Source organism: Orcinus orca, chromosome 2 (genome assembly GCF_937001465.1).
Source record: "Orcinus orca chromosome 2, mOrcOrc1.1, whole genome shotgun sequence".
Lineage (NCBI taxonomy): Eukaryota > Metazoa > Chordata > Mammalia > Artiodactyla > Delphinidae > Orcinus > Orcinus orca.
Window position 1 is genome coordinate 163,277,045 of NC_064560.1, and position 25,496 is coordinate 163,302,540.

Below are 25,496 nucleotides of genomic sequence, written 5' to 3' on the forward strand. Positions count from 1 at the left end.
ATAATAAAGGAGTCAATTCATTAAGAAGATACAGCACTCCCAAATGCATATGAAAGTAATGAAAGAGCTTCAAAATGCATGAAGAAAAAAAATGACATAACTAGGATAGACAATTTCACAATAATAAAGGGAGATAGTAACCTTCTGCCTTAACTAGCAGAACAACCAGATGAAGAACTAATTGAGGATATAGAATATTTGAACAACACCAACACTATCAACTAACTCAAACTAACTAACATTTACAGGACACCCCACACTACACTACAGAATACACATTCTTTTCCAGTGCGTGTGGAAATTCCACCAAGATGTAACTGACTTTGAGCCACAAAAATTGTCAATAAATTTCAAAATATTGAAATTAAATAAAGTATATTTTCTGACTTCAAAGTAATTAAATCAGAAATCATTTTTTTAATTATCTAGAAAAATCTACAGTATTTGGATGTTACCCAATTCATTTCTAAACCACTGGGTCAAAGAAGAAATCAACAGAAATATAGAAGATATTTTAAACTGGATGATAATAAGTTTGTTGTATACATTTAAAGCAGTGCTTAGAGAGAAATTTCTCATTTTAAAGTTTTATTTTTTAATGAAAAGTTTAAAATCAATAATCTAAACTTTTATGAAGAAACTAGAAAAATAATAGCTATTAAATACAAATTAAATAGAAGGAAGTAAATAAAGGTCAGAATGTAGATCAGTGAAATAGAAAACATTCAAAGAAGAGTGAACTTCAAAAAAACACAAGTTACCATCATCAAGAATGAAAGAGTAGACATCACTGGATATAGTACACATAGCAAATGGTAATAAAGGTACAGCAAACAATATTTTGCCAATGAATTATAAAACTGTGATGAAATGAATTAAATTTCTGAAAATAAAAAACTGATAAAAAACAGGCACAAAAAGAAATGGAAAATTTAAATAGCTTAATATCTTTTAATGAAAACTAAAGGCCCAGATGGCTATGGGCTCAGGGAATTCTTTCAAATATTTAAATAAGACATGGTACAAATATTACACAAACTCTCGGAAAATAGGTGAGGAAACATTACTTAACTTGTTTTATGAGGTTAGCATTATTATGATACCAAAATCTGACAAGGGCTGTTAAAGAAAGAATTACTGACCAATAGATCTTATGAATGTAGTTGCAAAAATACAGAAGAAAATATTGGCAAATAGAATCCGGCAATATATAAAAAAGAAAATAGGGCTTCCCTGGTGGCACGGTGGTTGAAAGTCCACCTGCCAATGCAGGGGACACAGGTTCGTGTCCCGGTCCGGGAAGATCCCACATGCTGTGGAGAGGCTAGGCCCGTGAGCCATGGCCGCTGAGCCTGCATGTCCGGAGCCTGTGCTCCGCAACGGGAGAGGGCACAACAGTGAGAGGCCCGGGTACGCCAAAAAAAAAAAAAAAAGAAAAAAAAAAAAGAAAATAGATCATAGCCAAGTAGTGTTTATCTCATGAACATAAGGTTGATTTATCATTATGAAATCAATCAATGCAATCCATCAACAGAATAAAAGAAAAAGCCATATGATTATATCTCAGTAGATGCAGAAAAAAGCATTTGACAAAATTCATACTCATTCATAGTTAAAATATCTGAGCAAACTAAGAATAAAAGAAAACTTCCTCAAACTGATAGAGAATACCTGCTAAAAAATCCATAACTAACATCATTTTTAAAGCTAGAATACTAAATATTTTCCCCCTAAGATTAGGAAAAAGTCAATGATATATATACTCTCAACCCTTATACTCAACATTTCATCAGAGGTCCATCTAAGAAAATACAGGAAAAAAAAGAAAAAGAGAGAAACAAACCAAAAATGTATATAAGATATAAATGTTTAAAAGGTAAATGTAGTTTTTTTTCTATTTGCAGATGACATGATTGTTTATGTAGAAAATCCTAAGGAATATTCAAAAGGATATCTAAAATTACTGAGTGAATTAAGCAAGGTTACAAGACATAAAGTCAATATAAAATCTATTTTGTTTATATTAACTAGCATTAAACAATTGGAAAATGAAAAGCAATTTCACTTAGAATGATATCAAAAAGTATAAAATACTTAGAAATAAATTTAACAAAATACATGTAGGACCTCTAGAGTGAAAACTAAAAAATGCTGCTTACAAATGGCTTCTAAACAAATGGAGGGCTATGCCATGTGAATGAATTGAAAGACTGGATATTTTAAGACTTCAGTTCTCTACAAATCAGTCTATAGATTTAATACAATCCCAATGAAAATACCAACAGGCTTTTTTGAAGTAATTGACAAAATAATTATAAAATGTTTGTGAAAATACAAATTACCTAAAATAACCCAAAATAAAATCTGAAAAAGAAGAACCAAGTTGGAGAAACATACAACTATAGTAATTAATATAGTATGAAATTGGAGTTGGGACAAATAGATCAATGAAACAGTTTAAAGACTTCAGAAATAGACCCTTACATAAATGGCCAACTGATTTTTTGCAAAGATGCCAAGGCAGTTTCATTAATAAAGACAACTTCAATGAACTGTGCTAAAACAACTGGCTATCCATACAAGCAAAAATTGAACCATGACCCTTACTTCACACCACACACACGAAAATAATTTAAAACAGGTCATAGACTTAAACACAAAAGTGAAAACTAAAAATAAAACACAGAAGGAAATCTTTGCAACTTTGAGGAAGACAAAAATTTCTAAGACTCATATAGTAATCACCATAAAAGAAAGTATTGATAAATAAATTAGACATTATCAAAATTAAAATGAACTGCTCATTCAAGGACACTGTCAAGAAAATGAAAAGGGAATCCACAGACTGAGAGAAGATATTCACAATGCAGAGACCTGAGAAAGAACTCCTATCCAAAATAGGCCCGAAAAATCCTACCAAAGGGCAAATGACCCAATTAACAAAATGGGCAAATGACTTGAACAGACATTTCACAAAAGAAGATGTACAACAGCCAATAAGCACAAGAATAAGATACTCACCATCATCATGCATTAGGGAAATACAAACTAAAAGCACAATGATCTATCACTGCTTAACCACTAGAGTGGTTATAAAAGCTAATAATACAAAAATGTTGATGAAAATATGGAACATCTGAAATTCTTTATAAAATGCTAATGAGAATATAAAATGGTATGATCACTTTGGAAAACAGTTTCATGAAAAGTTAAATATTCAACTATGACCCAGAAATTTCACTTCTAGGCATTTACTCAAGTGAAATGAAAAGATATGTTAACAAAAAGACTTGTAGAAGAATGTTCACATCAGATTTATTCACAGTAGCCCAAAACTGAAAACAATGCAAATGTCCATCAACAAGAGAGTGGATTAAAAATTGTGGCATATTCATACAAGACATACTACTCAGCTCTAAAATGGAACAAACTACTGATAGATTGCAGCAACACAAATTAATCTGAAAAACACTGATGATTTAAAGAAGTCAGAAACTATAATTTCATTCATATGAAGTTTAAATACAGGCAAGGTCAATCTATGGCGATAGAGATCAGAACAATGATTTCTGAGGGGGATGGGATGGTAGAGGGACTGATGACTTTCTGGAGAAGGTCATTGTTTTCTATCTTTGTAGAGATATAAACTACAGAGGTATATACATTTGCCAAAACTAATTGAACTGTATACAAGATCTGTATGTTTTACTTCATATAAAGTATACCTCAAACTTAAAAGAAAATACAAGAAGGACAAAGGACTAGAGAGTCACAAGTTTTAGGAAACCAGTGGCATTTGAGCTGAACCCCAGCTATAAGAATGGTAATACTACGTTTCCTTGGTACATACAGTGATTAGAGTTTAAAATGATCTTATTCCTGCAAAAATGCTTCATAAAATATAAATTCTTCTATAAATATATATTTTCATTTATATATAGCATCAATTATAAATATTTGTAATACGATCATCAAAAATTAACTTCTTTCCCTTCTTAGCCCAGGCCAGGTCCTAGTCAGTTTAACCTCTCTAATCCATAGTTTCCTCACTTCATAACTAGGTAGCTGTGGCAGTGCATATAGCTTGCTACATGGTCTCCCTGATTTTCAGACTAACATTCATTTGTCCCCCTCAAGCCCTGCCTCCATCCTACCACTCTTCATCCAGATCAAGTCTCCCAACTGTTAACATCACTGAATCCTCTCCCAGACTCACAAAGTCCTTTGAAATCCAGCCTCATCCTCTCTGCCTGTGCAAACATATTTCTCATTATTCTCCTGAAGTCCATACTATTGCAGTTAGGTCAGTTTTCTCATTATATCCTCAAAAGATGCTTACTCATGATGCCTACTATCCACTTGAAATACTTTTTCTTCATCCCTTTGCCTATCAAAACTTTTTCTTCATCCCTTTGCCTATCAAAACTTTTAAGAACCAGTTCAACTCTCCCTTCTCTATGACACATTCAGTGGTTACCACTGAATCCACATCCTCTGGCTACCATGATATCTGTCTGTGTCCAACCCTTCACAGGACAAACTTTTCATAAAAGTTGTCTATTCTCATTGGCTCTATCTTCTCAGCCCCTATTCACCCAACTCACTCCTATCTGGCTTACGTCCTCACCACTCCAAGACAACCTAGGTAACCAATAATCTCTCCATGTCACCAAATCCAAAGGACACTTTTTACCCTTTCCACTTAATAATTCAGAAGCAATGGTATCCACTCCCTCTTTAAAAATGTCTCAATCCTTAGCTTACATAGAACATTTCCCTGATTCTCTGGACACTCCTCCATTTCCTTTGCAGACTCAATACTCTTTATCCAGTCAGTATATTAAAGTTCCTCTATGTCCATTCCTCTTCTGCTTTCACCTATCTCCATAGATTCAGTAACTCTATCTCCAAACCAGACCTCTTCTATAAACTCTAGATCTTTATATCCAGGTTCACCTCTCCTCATAGATAGCTTAAATTTACCTCAGTAGAACATGTCCATGACCTGTCATTTCCCCAAATCAGATGCTTTCCCAGTGTTTCCTATCTTAGAAAATGAGATCACCATCTATGCAGCAATCTGGGAGCCATCTTTCAACATCCTTCTGATTACCCCTATAGCTAATTTATTACCAAATCTTATTAATTTTATCTCCTAGAACCCTTTCAAATCTCTCCATTTCTCTAGATCCTCATCATCATCTCCCAACTCCAAGCTTCCATCATCTCTCCCCTAGACCATGCCAAGAGCTACCTAATCGGTTTACTCAGGCCCTCTCAATGAAGGAATCATTGAGTGACTCCTTCAATAGATTATCCACACTGAAGCCAGGCAGGTCTTTTCAAAATTCAATCTGGATCGTATCCCCTCCCTGCTTTAACATCTGTCAATAGCTTGTCAGGGCTCTCAGAACTCTCCCAAGTTTGCAGGGCCTATAACGACCTCAGAGTCTGTCAAACCTCAACTCTCACCATTCAGCACCTTGCCCTGAGTATGACAGCCAGCCACTTTTTCCTTGTAAGTTTTTCCTTGTAAGTTTCAAGTCCTCTCCCACCATAGGAGGACCTTTTAACTTGACATTCTCTCTGCCTGAACATCATTGCTTTCCCTCCCCATTTGGTTGACACCTACATTTATTTAGATCTTAACTCAATCGTCATGACTCTAGTGAATCTTTCCCTGACCTTCTGACCAGGTCATCCATAATAATTTTAGACATGATGTACCTCTCACTCAAAGTCCTTATCAAAGTTGCAATTTTATGACAGCCTCATGACACCTATTTGTGTCATGAAATGATTAATGCATATCTGCCTGTTGAGCTGTAAGTTCTATTTGATCCTCCAATACCTAACACAGTGCCTGGCATCTAATATATGCTTGCTAATTGTCTGACTATATCAATAAACAAATGCATTCATTCATAGATTCTTGCAGGGATCTCTATATAATTGATATCATGAAATATGGTATGAAGTGCCTCTCTAAATACCTCATGTATGCTTTCATATATGCTATTTTTTTGTCTTCTCAAATAGATGATACAGTCCTCAGAACTATAAAGTTTACGCCTACTATGCATACAAGAGTCACAATACAGTAATTACTTATTGATTAAAGGAACTGTCCGTATCCTAGGAAAGAGAATCCCACAGTTCTAAAACAGAAGGACCATAAACATTAAAGGTCTACTGCAGGAGGCCTTCTTTCCCCAGAAACTATCCAAATCAGTGTTTCTCAAACTTTCTTTAATTGAAGCTCATATTAAGAAACAAATTTTACAGAGTGACTCAATGTGTGTTTACACACATGTACACACAACTGAAAAAATTTCTCAGATAACACTCTTACTACATGAAATGTACTCTATTTCTGTTCTATTTCAATTTTTTACTGCGCCAGTCAAGACCCATTAAATGGATCTACACCCTATGGAGGGCTGTATTTCATGGTTTTAAAAACTTGCTTCAAACTATCCCCAAAGGCCTTGCAGACCTCCCTCTCTCATAAACAGACTTGTTTTCTAGACGTATTTTAGGATTTAGATCAGAAGCTCTAACTGTTCCTAGTTAATCCTTCTATCAAAACTGTAACCCCACCCCAACGTACCATTTTCAATAGCTCTACGATGGGAAAATTTAGACTCCAGCTCAGCAGGGCCCTGCTCTCACTATCCATTTGCTGTTGATATATTATTTCACTTACATCCTAGTAATTCTGTGTAATAACAAAATTAATAACAAAAGCAACCGGGAGCAGAGCCCTTACTCTCTGCCAGGTGTTGGGCCAGATGTCTACATGCAACTCCATCCCACAGTGAGTTGGAAACTCACCAAGTGCCAAGTGCCCCAGGAGGTCAGAAGCAGGAACTAGCACCCAGGTTCCTTAAATTCTCTTTTATTTATTTATTTATTTTTTTGCAGTACACGGGCCTCTCACTGTTGTGGCCTCTCCCATTGCGGAGCACAGGCTCCGGACGCGCAGGCTCACGGGCCCAGCCGCTCCGCAGCATGTGGGATCTTCCCGGACCAGGGCACGAACCCGTGTCCCCTGCATCGGCAGGCGGACTCTCAACCACTGCGCCACCAGGGAAGCCCAAATTCTAATTCTTGACTGAGACATTTGCAATTTCAAACCTCTTCTAGGGGAAACTGTGCCTCATTTTTTGCTTTAGACAGAAAAGTAGACGACTAGGAATGAAAGGTAAGTCCTAAAACAATTCACGGCAGGGGGAGTTCAATTCATATTAGCATGAAGGCGGAGTGGTTTAGGAAAAAGAATTTAGAAGTTGGACTCAAAAGTGAGTTGTTGAAAACATATGGACACCACGGAGGGAAAGTAGGGGTGGCGGGGTGGAATGAAATGGGAGATTGGGATGGACATATATACACTAATTTGTATAAAATAGATAACTAATAAGAACCTGCTGTATAAAATAAAAATTAAATTTTAAATAAGTGAGTTGTTGAGATGCTGCCTATCTTCAGTCTTATTTTTTAAAATATATACTTGATTTTAACCAATAACATATAATATGGACAATTCAGATAATTGCTAGGTACACTCTAGAGTATTTGCTTACATATTCAATCAAACCTAGCAACTCGAAGTTTTTTTTAAGTTTTAAAAAATAGTCGAGGAAATATGCTCTCCATTTATCTTTATGCTTCAAGTTTGATTCCATTAATTTAGACCAACAGAGAGTAAAGTAACTGGACTCTGTGCTTACTAGCCCTTACCTCAAGGTCTTAATAATTATGCATTAGCAATATGTGCTCTGGGTTTAGGAAGACAAGCATAAGAACTGCTTCTATCATTTCTGAATGTTTTATAAAACCATAACTGAGAAAATCAACCACAGTGCTAGGTCCTTCATATAACTAGTCATCAACTGGTAAACAGTCATAACAATCAAATTATCATTAAAATCCTTTCCCCAAATTTTCTGCCAGCATTTGGATCCTGTCTCAATACTACCAAGGGAGCTACTGTGAAAAACCTGGGGAGTTTTAATTAGGTTATTGGCTTCCTCATAACGATAGTTACCACTCTGGGTAGTTGGTGGAGATTGGAGTAATGTAGGCAAAATCTTTATAAACTACCCATTGGAGTAAAAATACTTTATGAACTATAAACTGTTATTGTTTATTATATATATAAGATTCTTTTACAACTGTATTATATACCCAGAGAGAGCTTTCTGTGTGTGAGCTCTGTGTGTGTGTGTACAAACAAAGAACCTAGAAAAAATAAATTTTTAAATGTTGACCCTGCAAACCAAAACCTATAAAATTATACTGAGAGCTAAACTACAAAATAAAGTATTAGGAGGAAGGGGGATAGAAAGAAGAAGGGGTGACAGATTTTTTTAATGTTAAAAGCTAAATTAGAGGGAAGTTGCTCAGTATTAAATTGTCCAGGAGCTTCTTTCGGAAACTTGTCTGTTAGTTGAAACGCAGTATGTGTATATGAAATAGTCACACAACTGTTCCATTTCCCTATAGTCATAAAAATTATTGTTTTGGTGAATATGAAATCTGGTATTATTAACAAATATTAAGAACAAGATAGCAGAGTAATTAAAATTGCTTCCCAGAAAATTTTAATTCCCTTTGGCTTTAAAACATGGCAGGGAAAAGCAATACACTTACTGAAGGATAACTTCTTTACAAAGGAAATAGTTGCAAATCTAGAAAGCAAGACCAGCTCAGAAGTTTTGGACACATAAAGTCATTAAAGAAATTGCCCAGAATTCTTAGTAACCATCATCATCCTCATTGTTATGAACTGAATGCCTGTGTCCTCCCAAAATTGATATGTTGAAACTCTACCCCTCGTGTGATGGTATTAGGAGGTGGGACCTTTGAGATTTGATTAGGATTCAATGAGATCGTGTGGATGGAGACCCTCATGATTGGGATTAGGGCCCTTATAATAATGATGAGAGCACGTTGAGAAGCCAGCAGTCTGCAATCAGGAAGAGGGTTCTCAAAAGAACCTGACCATGCTGGCACCCTGATCTTGAACTTGCAGGCTCCAGAACTGTAAGAAATAAATGTCTGTTGGTTATAAGCCACCCAACTTATGGCATTTTGTAATAGCAGCACAAATACACTGACATTCATCAGCCAAGCTTAGGGAAGCCAGTTCTGATTTGTCCTCACAGCTCTTAGCACAGCAACAGCCATGAATTCTGAAAAATTAAACCTTCCTTGGGATTCAGACTGTTTCAGTCCTTGATGATGTTTCTAAACAATCATGTCCAAATGTTTTAAATACACAGATGTTCCTGTATGAGGGCTCTAAGAATTGGGTAATTATCCCTACCAGGTGGCAGTAGTCCAGTAAAACATTTCAGAAGCAATAATCCTACACATGGACAAACTCTCAAACGGATCTCTGCAAGGGCTTGAGGCTTTAAAACATCTTATTATATTCTTTCAAGACCATCGAGTATCCTCTCAGAGATGGACATGAAATAAAACAAGCACTTTTTCCTCAAGTGTTAGAAGGTCAAAAACTAAATCGCAAGCCCCTAATTCAAAATGCCCACTAGGATCCTTACGAGTGTTTCTCAATTTTGACTATTCATTCGATTGGGATGGAGGTTGAGGAGAATTGGAGGGGGCCACAGGAGTTACTCGTTCTAGGCCCCAAAGAGTTAGTTTTAATTGATCTGGAGTGAGAGCCAGGCGTAAGTTATTTAAATCTTCTCATGTGGTCTAATATGCAGCCAGGGTGGAGAAGCCCTGATCTACTGCAATAATGCCTAAATGCTGGCAGCTGCAATAGAATCTACAGATTGCTAAATTCTAATGCAGACACACCGAATTGACTCCCTAGGATTGGAACACAAAAATACAGCCTCAGAGGTCAGTCTCATTTTCAGTCAGGTTTGGGAAACTTTGTTCTCGTACCTTGCTACTCAAAGTGTAAACCAGTATCACCTGGGAATTTATTAACAAAGCAGAACCTAGGACCCACTCCAGACCTGATGAATCAGAACCTGCATTTTAGTGAGATCATCAGGTGATTCCCCAAGCTCATGACTACACTCATCTTGTGCATCCTTTTCTTCCTTTTAAGTATGGAAAGCAGGCCAGGGAAGTTAGAGGACTTGGCAAACATAGGAAAAGGGCATCTAGTGGGGGAGAAAGACAGAATTAGGCCTCACCGTCTAAGACTTTCTATTTCATCACTATACTTCTGAACTGCTGTTTATAAACTTTTGTTTTCGTTTAATATAAAGGAAGCACTTCCTCTTTACAGTGGTATTTCTTCAGACATCAAGGAAAGTAACTACAATTTAATACCACTACATATTAATCCCATTCCTAAAGGAGATCACATATAAACCATGAAGTCAATAATTCTGCTGGCAGAAGTTTCTGGAAGAAGAAAGGTTATATTCAGTCAATGAAAACAATATAAATGCATGTATTCTTCCTTTCTATAGCAATTCCAGGAAAATAATCTTTTCCTCTGAGCTGTTCCAACACTACCTGTATCTGGCATGACTAGATGGTTATTTAGGTTTTCGTTTCATTTGTTCTTATGAAAACTAACCCATTCTCTGATCCAGAAATTCCATGGACATCAACAAGTGTGGAACACCTTTTTGGGGGTTAAACCTCTCTCTCTTCCTCTCATCTTTTTTATGCAAATTATCCTAGAGGGAAGTATTTCAAAGCACAAGCACAGAGAAGTTTTCAGATATTTTAAGAAGTCCTAAGGCACAAAAAAATTCTAGAGTACTGAGGAAGAACAAAGACATGGAGGTGAGAAAAGAAAGGACTTCACAGAAAGAAACCAAACACGCTGAATAAAACACATTCACTAATTTATTCTTTTTCCAAGGTCTAGTGCTGATTCTGAGAAAAGTCAACCAGATTTTCCCTCACATTACATTCATTTAATCCTAACCTTGGAGAAGCATACCACCCAGAAATCATCACCCTTATTCTGAAAGCCCTAAAACCCTGGCATAGACCTCCTCCAGCAGAGGTGAAGTATAGGCAGAAACCGGTAAATTGAGCTAAGGGCTATTTCCAGCCACTCTCGCAGAACCCCAGGGCCTCCATGAGGGAAGGACTTGAGTGCAGGTGCTCACAGTTCCAAGTATTACCCCACCCTCTGCAATTCTCTGATTCAAAGAGCTAAAGAATTCACATTCCAAAAATCAGTGGCCAAGAATGGAAATTTGGAGCTTAAAAGCAACAACACAACGAAGCTCATGCAACAATCACTAATGTTTTCTAAAAAGTACTGAAGAGGGTATTTCAACAATGCTGATTGTCAAATATTCATTATAAAGTTAGATTTGGTTTGGGAATCTTGGTTTTATTCAAAATTTTACTTTGGATAGACAGAACAAACTAAGTGGTTACCAGTGGGGAGAGGGGTAGGAGATTAAGAGCTACAAACTACTGTGTATAAAATAAATAAGCTACAAGGATATACTGTATAGCACAGGGAATATTGCCAATATTTTATAATAACTGTAAGTGGAGTATAACCTATAAAAATTTTGAATCACTATATTGTACACCTAAAACTGATATAATATTGTAAATCGACTATACCTCAATTTAAAAAACCTACTTTGGAAACATATATACATACACACACAAAAAAATTTACTTTGTTTCTCATCTGAACTAGCCTCCTGTTAAAATTTGAAGTTACATATTTCTAATCCACAAGAACAACCAGATGGTCCAAGCCAATTATCTGGCCTGTGATACTCTTCTGAACCTCTGTAAGGAGAATACAGAAATCATCTCTGTACACAGTCTCACTGAACTAAGCTCTCTTTGGCTGCGTTCTTATTTACTTCAAGGGAATGAAAAGGGAGCTCGATAACAAAGTGATAATGCAGGTGATCTCCAGACCTTCACTACAAACCTGGCAATCTCCCAGTTTTCTCCATCTCAGTTTTCTTCGTCTCCATCCTTACCTCTCTCTATGCCCGATGCTTGAGCCAAAACCCTGAAAGTCATCCTTCACACCTCTTCATTCATGCCATCCAATTCAACACTAAACCCTAATGATTCTACCAGCAGAGGCATCCACTTCTTTCCTTCTACTGCTACTTCCCAGGCCAACCCACCATCATCTCTTGTGTGGACAATTGCAACAGTCTCCTGGCTTGTCCCCTACTGTCACCGTTCCTCCCTCCAACCCAACTTGCTGTTATACAGCAAGTGTCCCCTGTGGCCAGGATATCTGTCCACTGCACTTGGAATACAATGCAAAAGCCTCATCCGGAATAGTCAAGCCTCTGTCTCTCCACCCTTGTTTCCCGCCTTCCTCTTTTTTTGCCCACTGCAATCCAACTACACTGGCTTTTAAGCTTCACATGGTTCACATGTTTTCTCTCTGCCTGAAATATTCTTCTGCCCACTCATCATCTAGTTACCTCTTACTTTAGGCCTCAATTCAACACTACTTCCTTAGAAATGTCTTCCTTGACACCATCTCCCAATCAAAATTAGTTTCTGTTACACTTGATCACAGCACCCTCCCTTTTTCCTTCAAAGTGCTTGCCACAGTCTGTAATTTATATTTTGTCTGGGTTTGTTGAACGTCTATCTCCCCACCAGACTCCAAGTTCCATGAGGGCAGGGATGATGTCTGTTGGTTCATCACTGTATACCCACAAAAGTTTGTTGAATGATCAAATATAAAAATTCTTATTCCTATTTAAAGTCATACGGCCAATAAATAATTACTACAGCAATGCTAGACACTGTCAAGAATATAGATAAGAATTATGCTAGGTATTTTTCTTCAAAGAACTGACAATTCTGTAAAAAAATTAAAATTAGGTGTTCCGACACAGATTTCCCTGAACTCTGGAAACTTGTGAGTTTAAGTCATGGAGCATATATTACTTTTTAAACTTGTCTTAAGTGGGTGAGTGATATCTATAGATATATTTAAGTTTCAGAGAACAGTAACAGCAGAACCATCCCTGAGGCACATATAGCACATTTTTATTTGGGTTAAATAAAATCCTGGCACACACAGCTAAACAAAAGCATAAATAATTTATATATCATGCCCACATCCACAATGTTGATTTCTGGTAGGTTCATTACTCACTTCTACTATGTCAATAACAGAATATAAAACTGGTATGTTTCATGTCCTTACAAATACACCTTTATCCTACAGCTCTATATCAAGGAAATGTGTGTGTGTGTGTGCGCCTGTGTGTGCGTGTGTGTGTAGACACATACACTTTGTACCTGTCTCATTCCACAATGAGACTAATTATTATATAATAATAATTGGCGACATTAAGAAGACCATCACTGTGGAAGTTGGGAATATGCAAAAAATATCTGTTAATTTATTCAAACTTGTTCAGCTGTCATCAAAGATAAAAATATGCCTTCACTTTTCATCTCCCTCAAGATCAAAGGTACATTTTTAAGTTTCTGTGTTTCTTTGATGGCATTAAATTCATCATTTTTCCATCTAGCCAAAGTGGTTCAGAATTCATGAGATACTTTAACTTATATTCCTGAAATTCTAATGGTAGGAATAATAGCAATTTTGTTATAGAAAATATTTCTACACACACACACAAATGTTCAACAATTCAAAGTTTCTACTTTTAATCACTGGTGTTTTGTTCATGAAAGATGTGTTTCTAAAAAGTATACTTGTCAGAATCATTAAAAGTAAAAGATAACTGCAATAATGGCCTATGAGATTCACAGTCTCATAGTACAACAGAAAACCTTCACCCTGCTGTAGATAAGAACAAGTTTTTACTGAATTTCATTACAATGATATTTCTTAAAATACCTAAGGACTTAAAACATTCACTAGTTATATAATCTTGGATAAAAGCTAAATCAGTCAAGATATGTTTGTCAGGGAGAATAAAGTATTACATTTTTAATGTTTAAGCATCATTTTTCAATCTTGCAAATAAGCAAACCCTGTTTTTGCAAATGAACTGCAGCTGTTCTAAAGGGATTCTATTTTCTTTGAAGTTAACCTTTTAAGGCAATCAAACACTAATAGCAAGATAACTAATGGAGAATTTCAATTAAAAGACTAGTCTAAGCTCCACACCTGGTAGAAAAAATAGAAGTGAGGCTTTTCTGAATGCATTTACAATCCGATTAATTTTCTAAAGCTTTGTCCTATTTTTTTTTTAATTTCTACTATCTATGCATTAGGAGCTAATTGTTTAAGGGAAAGACACAGACCACAAATTCAATTCATTTCTCTCCTTTGGCCATTTCACTGAGCCAGTTACAAAAAGAGGCTGAATTTCTGCCTTCTTCAGCTTCTCCAAGCACTGCCAATTACTGAGGTAAAAAGAACTGATGTCTCTTTGACTGTAAGTAGTAGCTTTTTTTGTTGGGGGAAAGAGTGGTGTTTGTTTGTTTTTGTTTTGGGTTTTTTCTCCAAATAAGTAAGCCCTTGCTAAAGTGAATCCAAATGCCTTTAATCTCAGATCCACCAGTTTAAGACTTAGGAAAGCCTTAACTATTTAATACTTTGCTTTCTTCAGGTTAAAAAAAAGTATATCTCCCCTACCTCAGAGAAAATAGGAACAGGTGAATATTTATTAAGCCCTTGCTATGACGAAGCACAGTGCAAGATCCGCTACATTTGTGGGTTTGCTGAATCTTCCCAGCAAACCCACAAGGTAGTTACTATAATCCTGTAGAGCCCTAGGATGTCACCAAGCGTAATGGCTAGAGTCAGGACGGAAGTCTGTGTCAAGACAAGATGGAAATGCCTTTGCTCTGTTGAGAGCACTGTTCTCTGCCCCACAGAGTTCCAGAAAGATGACCACTTACCTTGACGATGGTTGCTCTAGTAGAAAAAGAAGCTGCTTGGGAATGAACAAGGAGAATGTATCACACCTTATATTCCTCACTCTCAGAGGAGATCTTTTGTTTCTGGGCCCAGTAGTGAGGCAACTCTTCTTTCAACCTGTTACTCCTCCTTTGGTCTATCACACCTATACACACTGGCTGTATATGATATCGGTAATGGACATGTTCCATGCCCTGAGTCAGTAGAGTGAACGGACAGGAATTCACTCACTCGGCACACAGCGCTTATAAAGGGTAAGAAAAAACTACTGGGCAAAATTCTTACCCCTAGGAATCAGTAATCTGGTTAGCAAGTAAGACTAATATTACACTGAGTGGGAAGCCAAAAATGACCCTAAGATTTCTAGACTAAAAGAGTAAAATATTAAAGACACCTCTGACAGAAATGGGGAAATACCAAAAAAGTAAGTCTATTTGAAGCCAAAACCAATGATAAATTCAATTCTCTAGCCACACTGAGTTTTAGATAACTTGTGAGGTGTACAAGAGAAATTCTACAGGCCACTGGAAATACAGGACTGGAGAACAGAAAGGATACATTTTAAATTATGACCGAGGACAAACTTGCTCTGAAAAGGAGGGTAAAGATGTAAGAAAGACAGCTGAAGGTTAAACCTGAATGACAACCATCCTTCAGGAGAGGAAAGAGGAGGAGAGGGGAGGGGAAAGGGGGATAGAAAAGGCATAGAAAGGGTATAGAAAAAGGAAGGGAAAAGGGCAGGAGAAAGTGAAAAGTCATGAAAGCCAAAAGATGAACTTGTGTGGAGAGGGTAGGGGAGCAGAGTCTTAAATCCTACAGAGCCAGAAAAATATGGACAAACACAAGGTTTTTGGATTCACAAGAAGAATGCTCACCTGTAAACTTCTAGAAGTTTCAACATTAAGGTTTAGACAGAAATCCATTGAAAAGAGGTGCAAAAGGAAATGGTGACCAAGAATTAAAGGCATCAGCTACAGATGGTGCATTCAAAGTTTTAAACATCTAACTAATAACAATAACTAACCACACTGATACTGATATGGTGCTTGTTATGTGCCAAACACTGTTCTCAGTACTTTGCATGTATTTCCTCATTTAATCCTCACTCCAACACCGTAAGCTAAGGCACTTTTATTACTTGCATTTTGCAAAGGAGAAAACTAGGTATAGATAAGTAAGTCACAGAGCTAGTAAGCATCAGAGCCAGGACTTTAATGCAAGCCTCCAGAACCTATGGTGCCTAACCAGTGTGCACACTGCCCCTCACAGAAAGAAAAAAAAAAAGGAGAAATGTTATTTTTATCATTGTGTTCAATGTGCATCCCCAGTGCTTAGATCAGAGCCTGGCACATAGTGGGCACTCAACAATATATGTTGAATTAGTGAATGATTAACTAGAAAGAGTATGAACACCAAGCAAAAGGATGGGAGTTATTTTTAGGGGAGTTTATTCTGGGATTATTTAGCCCTCATTGAAAAATTCCTCTATTCTCTCAATGCCATAAATATGTGAAAATAAACTCATTGTGCTATAATTTGTCCCCAATCAAAAATATGCCAGCAGACAGACAAGGCTTACAGAAAAGATCAGGATAAAGATGAAATTTGCCCTCAATCTAAGTGAGTTGCTTGATTTTCAGTTAAACTTGGTGATCTGAGGCTGGCCATGCAGCCTCTAAAAAGCCAAAATCTATTCTGCCTCTTCCTCTGGATAGTGCACAGGACTGCAAGCTGCTTCTCAAGGCAGAGCTCACTCAGAAGATACATCAACTGGTACGGATCAATTCCCAAGGATAAAACTTACCATCCATAACTCCTAACTGCAAAATCGTTTTTGAAACAATAGTTAGGATCAACAAATTTATAAACAGTTATTTCCTGTATAAAAATCTATCTTCTAAGCCCTTGGAGATTAGAACAAAAATGATAGGAAATATTTCAGCTGTACATCAAGTTGGAATAAGAGATGAGTGTGAGATCACATACACATTCACCTCTCATGCTCTCATGAGTCCCATCTGATATTCCCTGTACAATGTGGTGTCCATTTTCAGATATACACATTAGTTACCTAACTATTTTAAACTATACAATTACTGATACAAGCTTACTTAATAGATTTAATAAGCAGTGTTTTAGAAAAAAATCAATTCTAGACTTGGTTAGTTTAGGAGGCAATAGCAAAAAAAACATTTATTCAACTAGTACTTAGTGCTATGTGCATGTGTAAGGTATAACCCATATCCTCAAGAAGCTTAGTCCATATACCAACACTTCCACAACTTCCCAGTTACATGTCATTACCTCTAGAAACTGCTGATTGTGCACCTAAGCTCAGATCTCAAATCATATAACTTGTGAAATCAATAGGATTTTGTACTTATGTTTCTCTGATGGGACCATACCCAAGAAAGAAATCCATTTCAATAAAATTTCAAGCAGCTTTTCAACCACTCTTCCTTTATAAACTATTTCACTTTTTATTTACTTTTCCTATCTTTTCCCATGTGAAAACTTAACATATCACAAAACTACTATCTATAATGTACACAAATATTTCTCTGTATTAGTAACAGTATCCATAAACAACCAAATACTAAAATAATGTCTAACACACTGATATATGTGACAATATTGTCACAGCCTTCATTTGATCAAGTATCTTTCAAGACCAAGCCTTTCCAATACTAAAACTTCTACATTATATAAAATGAGACTATTTAAATTACTCTTTTTAGTCATTCTTCAATAATGAAAAGGAGTTATATCATACATTATTAAGCTAGGGTATTTAGTGGAACACACTAAGGATTTTCTTTTTCAGCCTTGTTGAGGTATAACTGACAAATAAAAATTGTATATATTTAGGGCTTCCCTGGTGGCGCAGTGGTTGAGAGTCCGCCTGCCGATGCAGGGGACACGGGTTCGTGCCCCGGTCCGGGAAGATCCCACGTGCCGCGGAGCGGCTGGGCCCGTGAGCCATGGCCGCTGAGCCTGCGCGTCCAGAGCCTGTGCTCCGCAACGGGAGGGGCCACAACAGTGAGAGGCCCGCGTACCGCAAAAAAAAAAAAAAAAAAAAAAATTGTATATATTTAAAGTGTACAACTTGATGGTTTGATATACATATACAATCAAGCTAATTAACATGTCCATCATCTCACATAGCTAGTGTTTTCTTTTATTGTGTGTGTGGTGAGAACATATGACTGGAGTTTTTAAAATTCTATGAGTAAAGAAAGATGTTTTACAAATGTCCATTTCTTACAGCACATCAAGACTACTTTCTTTGACCTCAATTTCCGCAACAATAATTACCACTGGTTTTGTGACTTGTTATTCATGTTCATTTGATTTCACTATGTACCTCTGTTCTTCATAAAAGTGCTGTATGGCATACTTTAATTTTTCCCATTAAAAATGATTTTGTTTGGGACATTTCAGAGCATCTCTCAAAATATGGTTTCTAACCCTACCAAAAAGAAAAAAATCCCTAAAACCAAGATTCAGACTTGATGACTGACAGGAAATAGAACCTCTTAAAGTAATATGTCTCCAATCATATTTTTTTGAGAGTTTAATAAATTTGAAGAACTTTGAGGAATATTTACTTTAGCTCTGTATTTTATTTTTAAAGTTTGGATAGCATCAAAATACTAGAATCATATAATACCCTAGGTAAGTAACTGTAAATCTGTAAACTATCTTTTAATAAGATCAAAGCATTGTCATGAACTGATTCTGCTTCACCAACTTAATCAAAATTATATCAAGACATCTGATGAGGAAAATTTTTGTTGAAATAGAAAATATATATTCATCCTTCTGGTATGAACATTATTTATACATTATTATTCTGCAAAACTTTATATTTCATACATATTGTCACCACACTGAGATGATTTATTACAATAAAATTTTGTTCATCTGCCAAAGTAAATACTCTACTAGTCTAAAATTTATTTGAATTTGTTTCCATAAACTGTTTTTACTAATATCACATTCAGTCACAAAACGTAGGTCACCTTCAACTAATATAAGATTGCAATTCCTTTCTTCGTTTCACTTTCCTATATGTCTTGTGTTTTAGATATTTTCTGCCAAGAGTGAGAACTAACTGCGTTGATTTTAACCCCCAAACTTGAGGAAAAGGACAGAAAAGAGAAACAGAAAGATATTAACTACTTAGTTCACCTGTGGCAGAACCTATAGTGCCCTCTTGTGGTGAATAGTAACTACAGCGCTCTGGAGAACAGTACAACTTTTCCTAGACCAGACACTGGAGAGAAGGTGGGAAGCGTTGTTCCTCTATGCTACCAAGCAGCTGTTATTAACAATGAAAGTAAAAGATAAATATTGACTAAAATAAAAGACTCCTTTATAGAAATGTACTCAGTCACCATCAGTTAAAACAATCATAGCCACTCCCTTCTATTAACAAAAATAGTGTTTTATGTTTCTTTTAGTAGGGCAGTTGACAGATGGCTAGGCACGTGGATTTCTTATATACTCTGCTTCTGGAATCAAGCAAAAGATAAACAAACAGAGCAATTTCTAGTGGACACAAGGATGTCCTGGGACAAGCAACTCTCTAGTCCACAAAGTACTGCATTTGTTGTACAAGGCAGTGTGGACTCTAGAGCAAGGGACAATCCTCTGGCTTACTTATAAATATAATTTAGGGAGTGGTCAGTATAATTTCAATCTCTACGATATTTTAAAGGTAAAAGTGATACATTATAAGACCTGGGTAAACCAAAGCTTCAAAAACTCTAAGTGGTTTTATCAACATTTCCTGAATAGTATTTTAGATCTTTCAAGAAAAAATATCAAGTACTCTATACCAAAAAAACCCCAAAATAATCCATTTGTTTTCCACAATTTTTTTAATTGGATGAGAATTATGAGTTAATATTTCTTTTTTGTTTTGTTTTTAAATCACTAGTTCCCTTATTGCCCCTCCTATAGGTTCTCATTTAAGATCTTAGTTTTTACAAATATTAATTATAGCATAAAAATGATTTTGGATTCTCCTATAAGTAAGAGCACTGAGTAAAGAAAGTGCTTGTGCAACCAGGTATCTCAGGCAAAATGGATAACTGAGTATACTCAACTTCTTCTCTTGAAGGGTAAGTGGTTCATAAAATACTGCCTTTTCTGTTTTCTTCTTTCCTGGGCCCCTTTTTTCTCTAAAGAGAAAAACATTTCCAGTTTTTCATAATGTTTAAAATATTAAAGAACAGTTAATTCTAATTTAAAAGACATTATTTTTATAGTTAAAAATTTTCGAGATGGCAACCAGGTTTACTGTCACCCAAACTAATCATTTCTGCCTATTTGTTAAGGAATCAAAGACAACATATATATAAAATGTACTGCCCAAAGCAATAATCAGATTGAAGGCCTTGGAAATGTTTTGTTTTGTTTTAATCTAAAATTCTACCTAAAAGTCTTAAAAAACTGTTGCTTTCTTTCAGGTACCTACCCTCTACCCATAAGTGTACTGCTCCCTATGGCCCAAAATATATTGGTGAATAGCTTGCATAAATACTATGCAAGGTTTAAATAAGGGAAGATGGCCTGATAATGTTCCAGACACAGATTCGGTCAGTAGGCATTTTGGACGGGGGCCTCCTATGAGACACTGCACGCAGTTAATGAACCCACCACATGGTTCCCAAACTTTCCCTTCCTAGCAACATATTTTGATTCTACTAGCCAAAACCGTTATCTAAACCTTGCTATTGCATTTTTGCTTTTGACCTTTGCAATTTCTTGGAGTAATAATGTGTACTCTATACCTACTAGAATCACATGTTAAAAATGATTGTAATTACTTTTATTTGTCTAAAAATGATCTTATCTTTTATCTTAAAACTAAAGAGAGGAATTCCCTACTTCGACTATTTTGGGATTTGGCTATAAAGTATGTTTGTATCCATCCTACTCAATGGCCCTCATTATTTTATTTTATAGACTTTGAATCACCAGTGACAATTTGAAATGTTTTCCCATAACAGACTGTGTCAACTAAACAAGGAAAATAAAAAGCCAATCTCAAGAGGTGTAAAATAACAGCAAATAGGCTACAGTGCTACTCTAAGGCAAAGAATACAGCACTGTTATTCTGGGAAATTGCAACTGAGGAGTTTGGAACTTTATTAGGATATCCTCATGTTTAAAAGCTATACCCAAATATACCACACTTCTTGCTCTTTTCTTCTGCATCAATAAGTTTTCTGACAGATTTCTAATTTGCTGAGATTCCAGCTCATTAGTGATCACCGTGGACAAATAAAAGCTTGACGTTTTCTCTTGGTGTCCATTGCCCTTTCATATCTAGTATCCCTCCTTTCCTCCCTCTCTCTCTCTCTTTCTCTCTATCTCTCCCCCTCCCTCTCCCTCCCACACTCCTTCCCTCCCTCTCTCTCCTTCCCTCTCTCCTTGTATTTCTGCTACTTTTTACATCTCTCTTTTGCTCTATGTGTGAGACAGAGAGAGTTTACTTCCTCTGCATCTACCTTTGTGTCTGGGTAGATACCTGTCTGTATGTTTATCTGTGTGTATCTCTAGATATGCTTCTACTCCGACTCTCACTAAAAGATCTGATATTTTCATAAGAAGAAAATGATGTTGTATCAGAAAGAGAAGCACTTCATGGGGTAATAGTAACCCATCTTTCTTCAAGTCTTAGCTGTATTAGGAATGCTGCCTCTTTTCTTTTCCACTAAAGCTCTGCCAATACTTCACTTTCAATGTTGTTAAGTTAGTGAATAATGAAATCTTCACGGTGACAAACTCAATCCATCTGTGAGAACCCTGAAGGGAATTTTCTGTTAATCTCAATTTCTCAGAATGAATTTTTCTATTTCTCTGCCAAATCATATAGAAATGGCAACAAGTGTGGGATACTCGCACATAAATGTGTAGAGAAATTTAGTACCGTAATTCTCAATTTCTGAGGTTCTTCCTGTACAAGTGGCACTGAGACTTTCCGTTATGGATTACATACACATGCTCGTACACTTTCCTCAAATATCTAACACATTTCAAACAAAGCTCAGAGGTTTTGAGTAGTGGTATTAAAAGTTAGCCAGGGCTTCCCTGGTGGCACAGTGCTTGAGAGTCCGCCTGCCGATGCAGGGGACGCGGGTTCGTGCCCCGGTCCAGGAAGATCCCACATGCCGCGGAGCGGCTGGGCCCGTGAGCCATGGCCGCTGGGCCTGCGCGTCCGGAGCCTGTTGCTCCGCAATGGGATATGCCACAACAGTGAGAGGCCCGCGTACCGCAAAAAAAAAAAAAAAAAGTTAGCCATAAGCAATTAGAGGTGGTACTTAAAATGCAAAAACAGATAAATTTTCATTTGTACTTGGTGCTATCCATGGAAAGAAACATTAAACCAGTGAAGCAATTATAACATGAAGTGTAAAACAGATAAAACCTTCATTGACTTGGATGGTAGATTTAAAATGGAGGCAACGGAAGCAGCTCTTTCTAAGCCACATAAGGTAAGTCTTAATTTCATGGTATATCAGAAATAAAAGATATTCTACAAACTGGCTCATAGTTCCAGTCTGTATGAGAAGTTTCAACCAAAGATGCTATATGAGTGAACTTCAGCCAAGGAATTCTCATCTCCTTTCTGGTTACCACGCAGAGCAATAGACAGCCTCCAGATTTTATTCTTTAAGGCCTTCTCTGAGAAGTCCTCTCACAGACCAAACTGCATGTAGTTGAAATAACCCAAGAGGATGAGAAAGCTGAAAAACAGACTGATATACCTTAAATAGCTAATTCCAATAATCTTTAAATTTCCCAACCTGGTTGTTTTAACAGTAATATCTCCTTGTACTCTAGGTTTCTGTACAATATTAATATAAGAAAGTAATGTATAAACATAGAAATTGGCTACCATTTATTTATATTTATAGTATATATTTTTTAATATTTTATATTATCATAAAAAATCAAACACATTTGAAATCACACTGGAATGGCTAAAAGTATTATAGTTTTTTTTTTACACTAAATCAGGCCTATTAGCTATTTTTTTTTTGAACCCAAAAATGTCTGTTCAAGACTTGTATAGTATCAGGCATTGACCAAATGCGAAGAAATAAAGTCAAAAGCCTCAAATGAAAACCAAATACCATGTCAGAGCTTGATGAGAAATACCTTGGGACACCTACATATAGTCCCCAAATCAGGGGAAATATTTGCAAGCCTAGTTTTAGAAGAGCTCATATCCTAGGAATTAATATAACCTAATCTACCAATTCAGGAAGAGCATAATTGTATTTAATTATTTATTATCATTTGTGTGTGCCTCTGTCTTGCCACTAAGGAGGGAGCTTTTTGAGAGCAGAAGTGTCTTAATCATTTTTTTATCCAAAGGACCCCACAGAGTGTCTCTTGTATAAGGCACCCAAATAAATATTGTTTCACTGAATGAATGAATGAATGAATGAACAATGATTATGGAATTGCATAGCGTATTTCCATTGCTTTGGTCCAAAATCTACTGTAATCAACATGCAGAAATGTCTTTCTCATAATTCTCCAAGCAAAGGATCTCAAAATATAATAACTGGTCTCTGAAGGAAAAAAAACAAAAAACTTTAAAGGATATTTTACATATCTTTAAAGGATATCTTTACATATCTTACAAAATTGAAAATTATATAAAAGATTTGAAAGCAAGTAGAAAATGTATATTTCAGTAAAACGCAAAGTTTATAAGGTCCTAAAATGTGAAATATATAACCATCCCCATTCCGATATCTTAGAGGAAATGAATGCATAAATGGATGGCAATTCAAAGACACTTTAAGGCAAGAAAACCCTAACATCAGTAGCAAGGTAGAATGGCATTTTTAAAATTCTTTCTCCAGTTACTTTAAAAGCACAGTAGCTATTGCTTCCCTTCTACATTTCTCCTGTTTAAGTCAAATCAAATATATCATATAGATCAATACAGACCAATGCAAAACAGAAAAACAAAAAAAACTTTAAACACAAATTTGACCATAATAATTGCCTTCCCATTTTTCCAGAACTGACTCTCTTTCTTACGTTCAACTCCAGCTACCCTCTCATACACAAGGCTCCTTTCAACGGTGCCCATTGGGCCTGAAAGCCGTTCCAGAGACTAAATCTTAAGTAGCCACTTTCACAGCCATTCCCAACTTGAGGGAACCCTTCCACTGAGATTAACTCTAAGAATTTGATCAGTCTCTTCAGCCTACTTGTTTAAAAATGTGGGGAAACGATGAACAAAAAAGATATCCCTCAACAAAGCGAAACTCAACTCTGTTCTCCAGATGTACCTACACCCTAGCCGCTGCTCCCCCTTGGCTTCCTGCGGTTCTGGGCTCTGGACAGGTGGGAGGGGGGAGAGTACGTCTTGGGGAGGGGATGCAACTAACTTTCCTCTGCCACCTCATTCCCACTCCCACCTAAAATCAGGTCCATCTTGTAACTGCAGCCGCCAGGTAGGGCGGTCTGCGTCCCCCTCCCGCCCTGGGAGAGGGATGGGACGGGGAGGATGGGGGGCGTGGGTGGGCAGGATGGAGGTGGAGGGGTGTTCTGACTGCAACTCTTCTTACCGCTGGAGCGCCTGACGATGTTCTCCAAAAATGTGTTCTGCGGTGCCACCAGCCCTCTCTTGCCCCCCGGCATCCTGGGTCTGGAGAGCAGCGGCCAGGATCCGCGGCGGGGGAGGGGGGAATGAAGGAAGAGAAGGTGGAGAAAGAAGAGGAAAAGGTGGAAGAGAAGATCGAGCCCAAAGAAGAGGGGGCGCGGCGGCGGCGACGGGGTCCCCTGACTGAGTCTCCAGCCCGACCCGGATGAGCAGCTCTGGGGAGAAGGACCAGGCAGTTCATGGTAGTAGCGCTCCCCCGGCCGCCGCTGCCCAGACTGTGGCGGTGCCGCACACGGGGCTCGGGAACTGCAGGCTCCGCGGGGCACAGTGCGCCTGCGCCGCCCCCGCTGTCGCTGTCCCGCCGGTGCTGATGCTGAAGCTGTTGCTGAGGCTGCTGTCGCGGCGGCGATCACCTAGGCGCGGGCTCAGCATTTCTCCCCCTGCCCCGACCCCGGGGCCGGGGGAGCAGGAAAAGCCCACTCAAAGCCCTCTCCCAGACCCTCTACTGCGCCTTCCTCTCCCACTTCCTAGCCTACCCCTCCGGCGCAGCTGAATCAGCGCTGCCCAGCTGAGTCCAACTTCTGCCCGGCTGTGCGCCTGGTGGCCGCTCCTCTCTCCCCGGAGATCGAGGCAAACGCTCGCTGTCCAGTTGAGCCGTGGAGTGGGAGAGGAAGTGGGAGAAGCAGGCAGGATGCCAAAGAGGGCAATGGGCAGTCGGAGGGGTCACATCTCAAGTTTCTCCTGCCAAGGTCCCGAGTCCCGGCTGCTCCCGGGGACGCAGCTGCCGGGGCGGAGGTGTTGATCATCTCCCGCTCCAGTCCGGGCTGAGCGCGCAGCAGGGACTGACTGAGCGACGCGCGGGGACGCAGAGCAGCCACCTGACGCTGCTACCGCCCCCCTCTGGGCTTCGGCGCCCGAAGCTCAACAGAGGAGATTTCAGCACCCGCCCTGGCCCACACCTTGGAGCTCGAGCCAGATAGGGTCGGAGCGCAGAGCAGGAGCGGGAATGGCCCC

The 25,496-nt window shown here is 37.8% G+C and overlaps 1 protein-coding gene across 1 annotated transcript in view; it reads right to left on the minus strand.

Moving 5' to 3' along the window:
• The window catches only part of KCNH5 (potassium voltage-gated channel subfamily H member 5), a 331,896-nt gene extending 306,617 nt beyond the window's left edge, over positions 1 to 25,279 (minus strand). The window contains exon 1 of the mRNA XM_033417494.2: positions 24,448 to 25,279. Within this exon, the coding sequence (XP_033273385.2) occupies positions 24,448 to 24,520 (73 nt within the window). The 5' untranslated portion in view covers positions 24,521 to 25,279. The remainder of the gene's footprint in view (positions 1 to 24,447) is intronic.
• Positions 25,280 to 25,496: the final 217 nt, after the last annotated feature.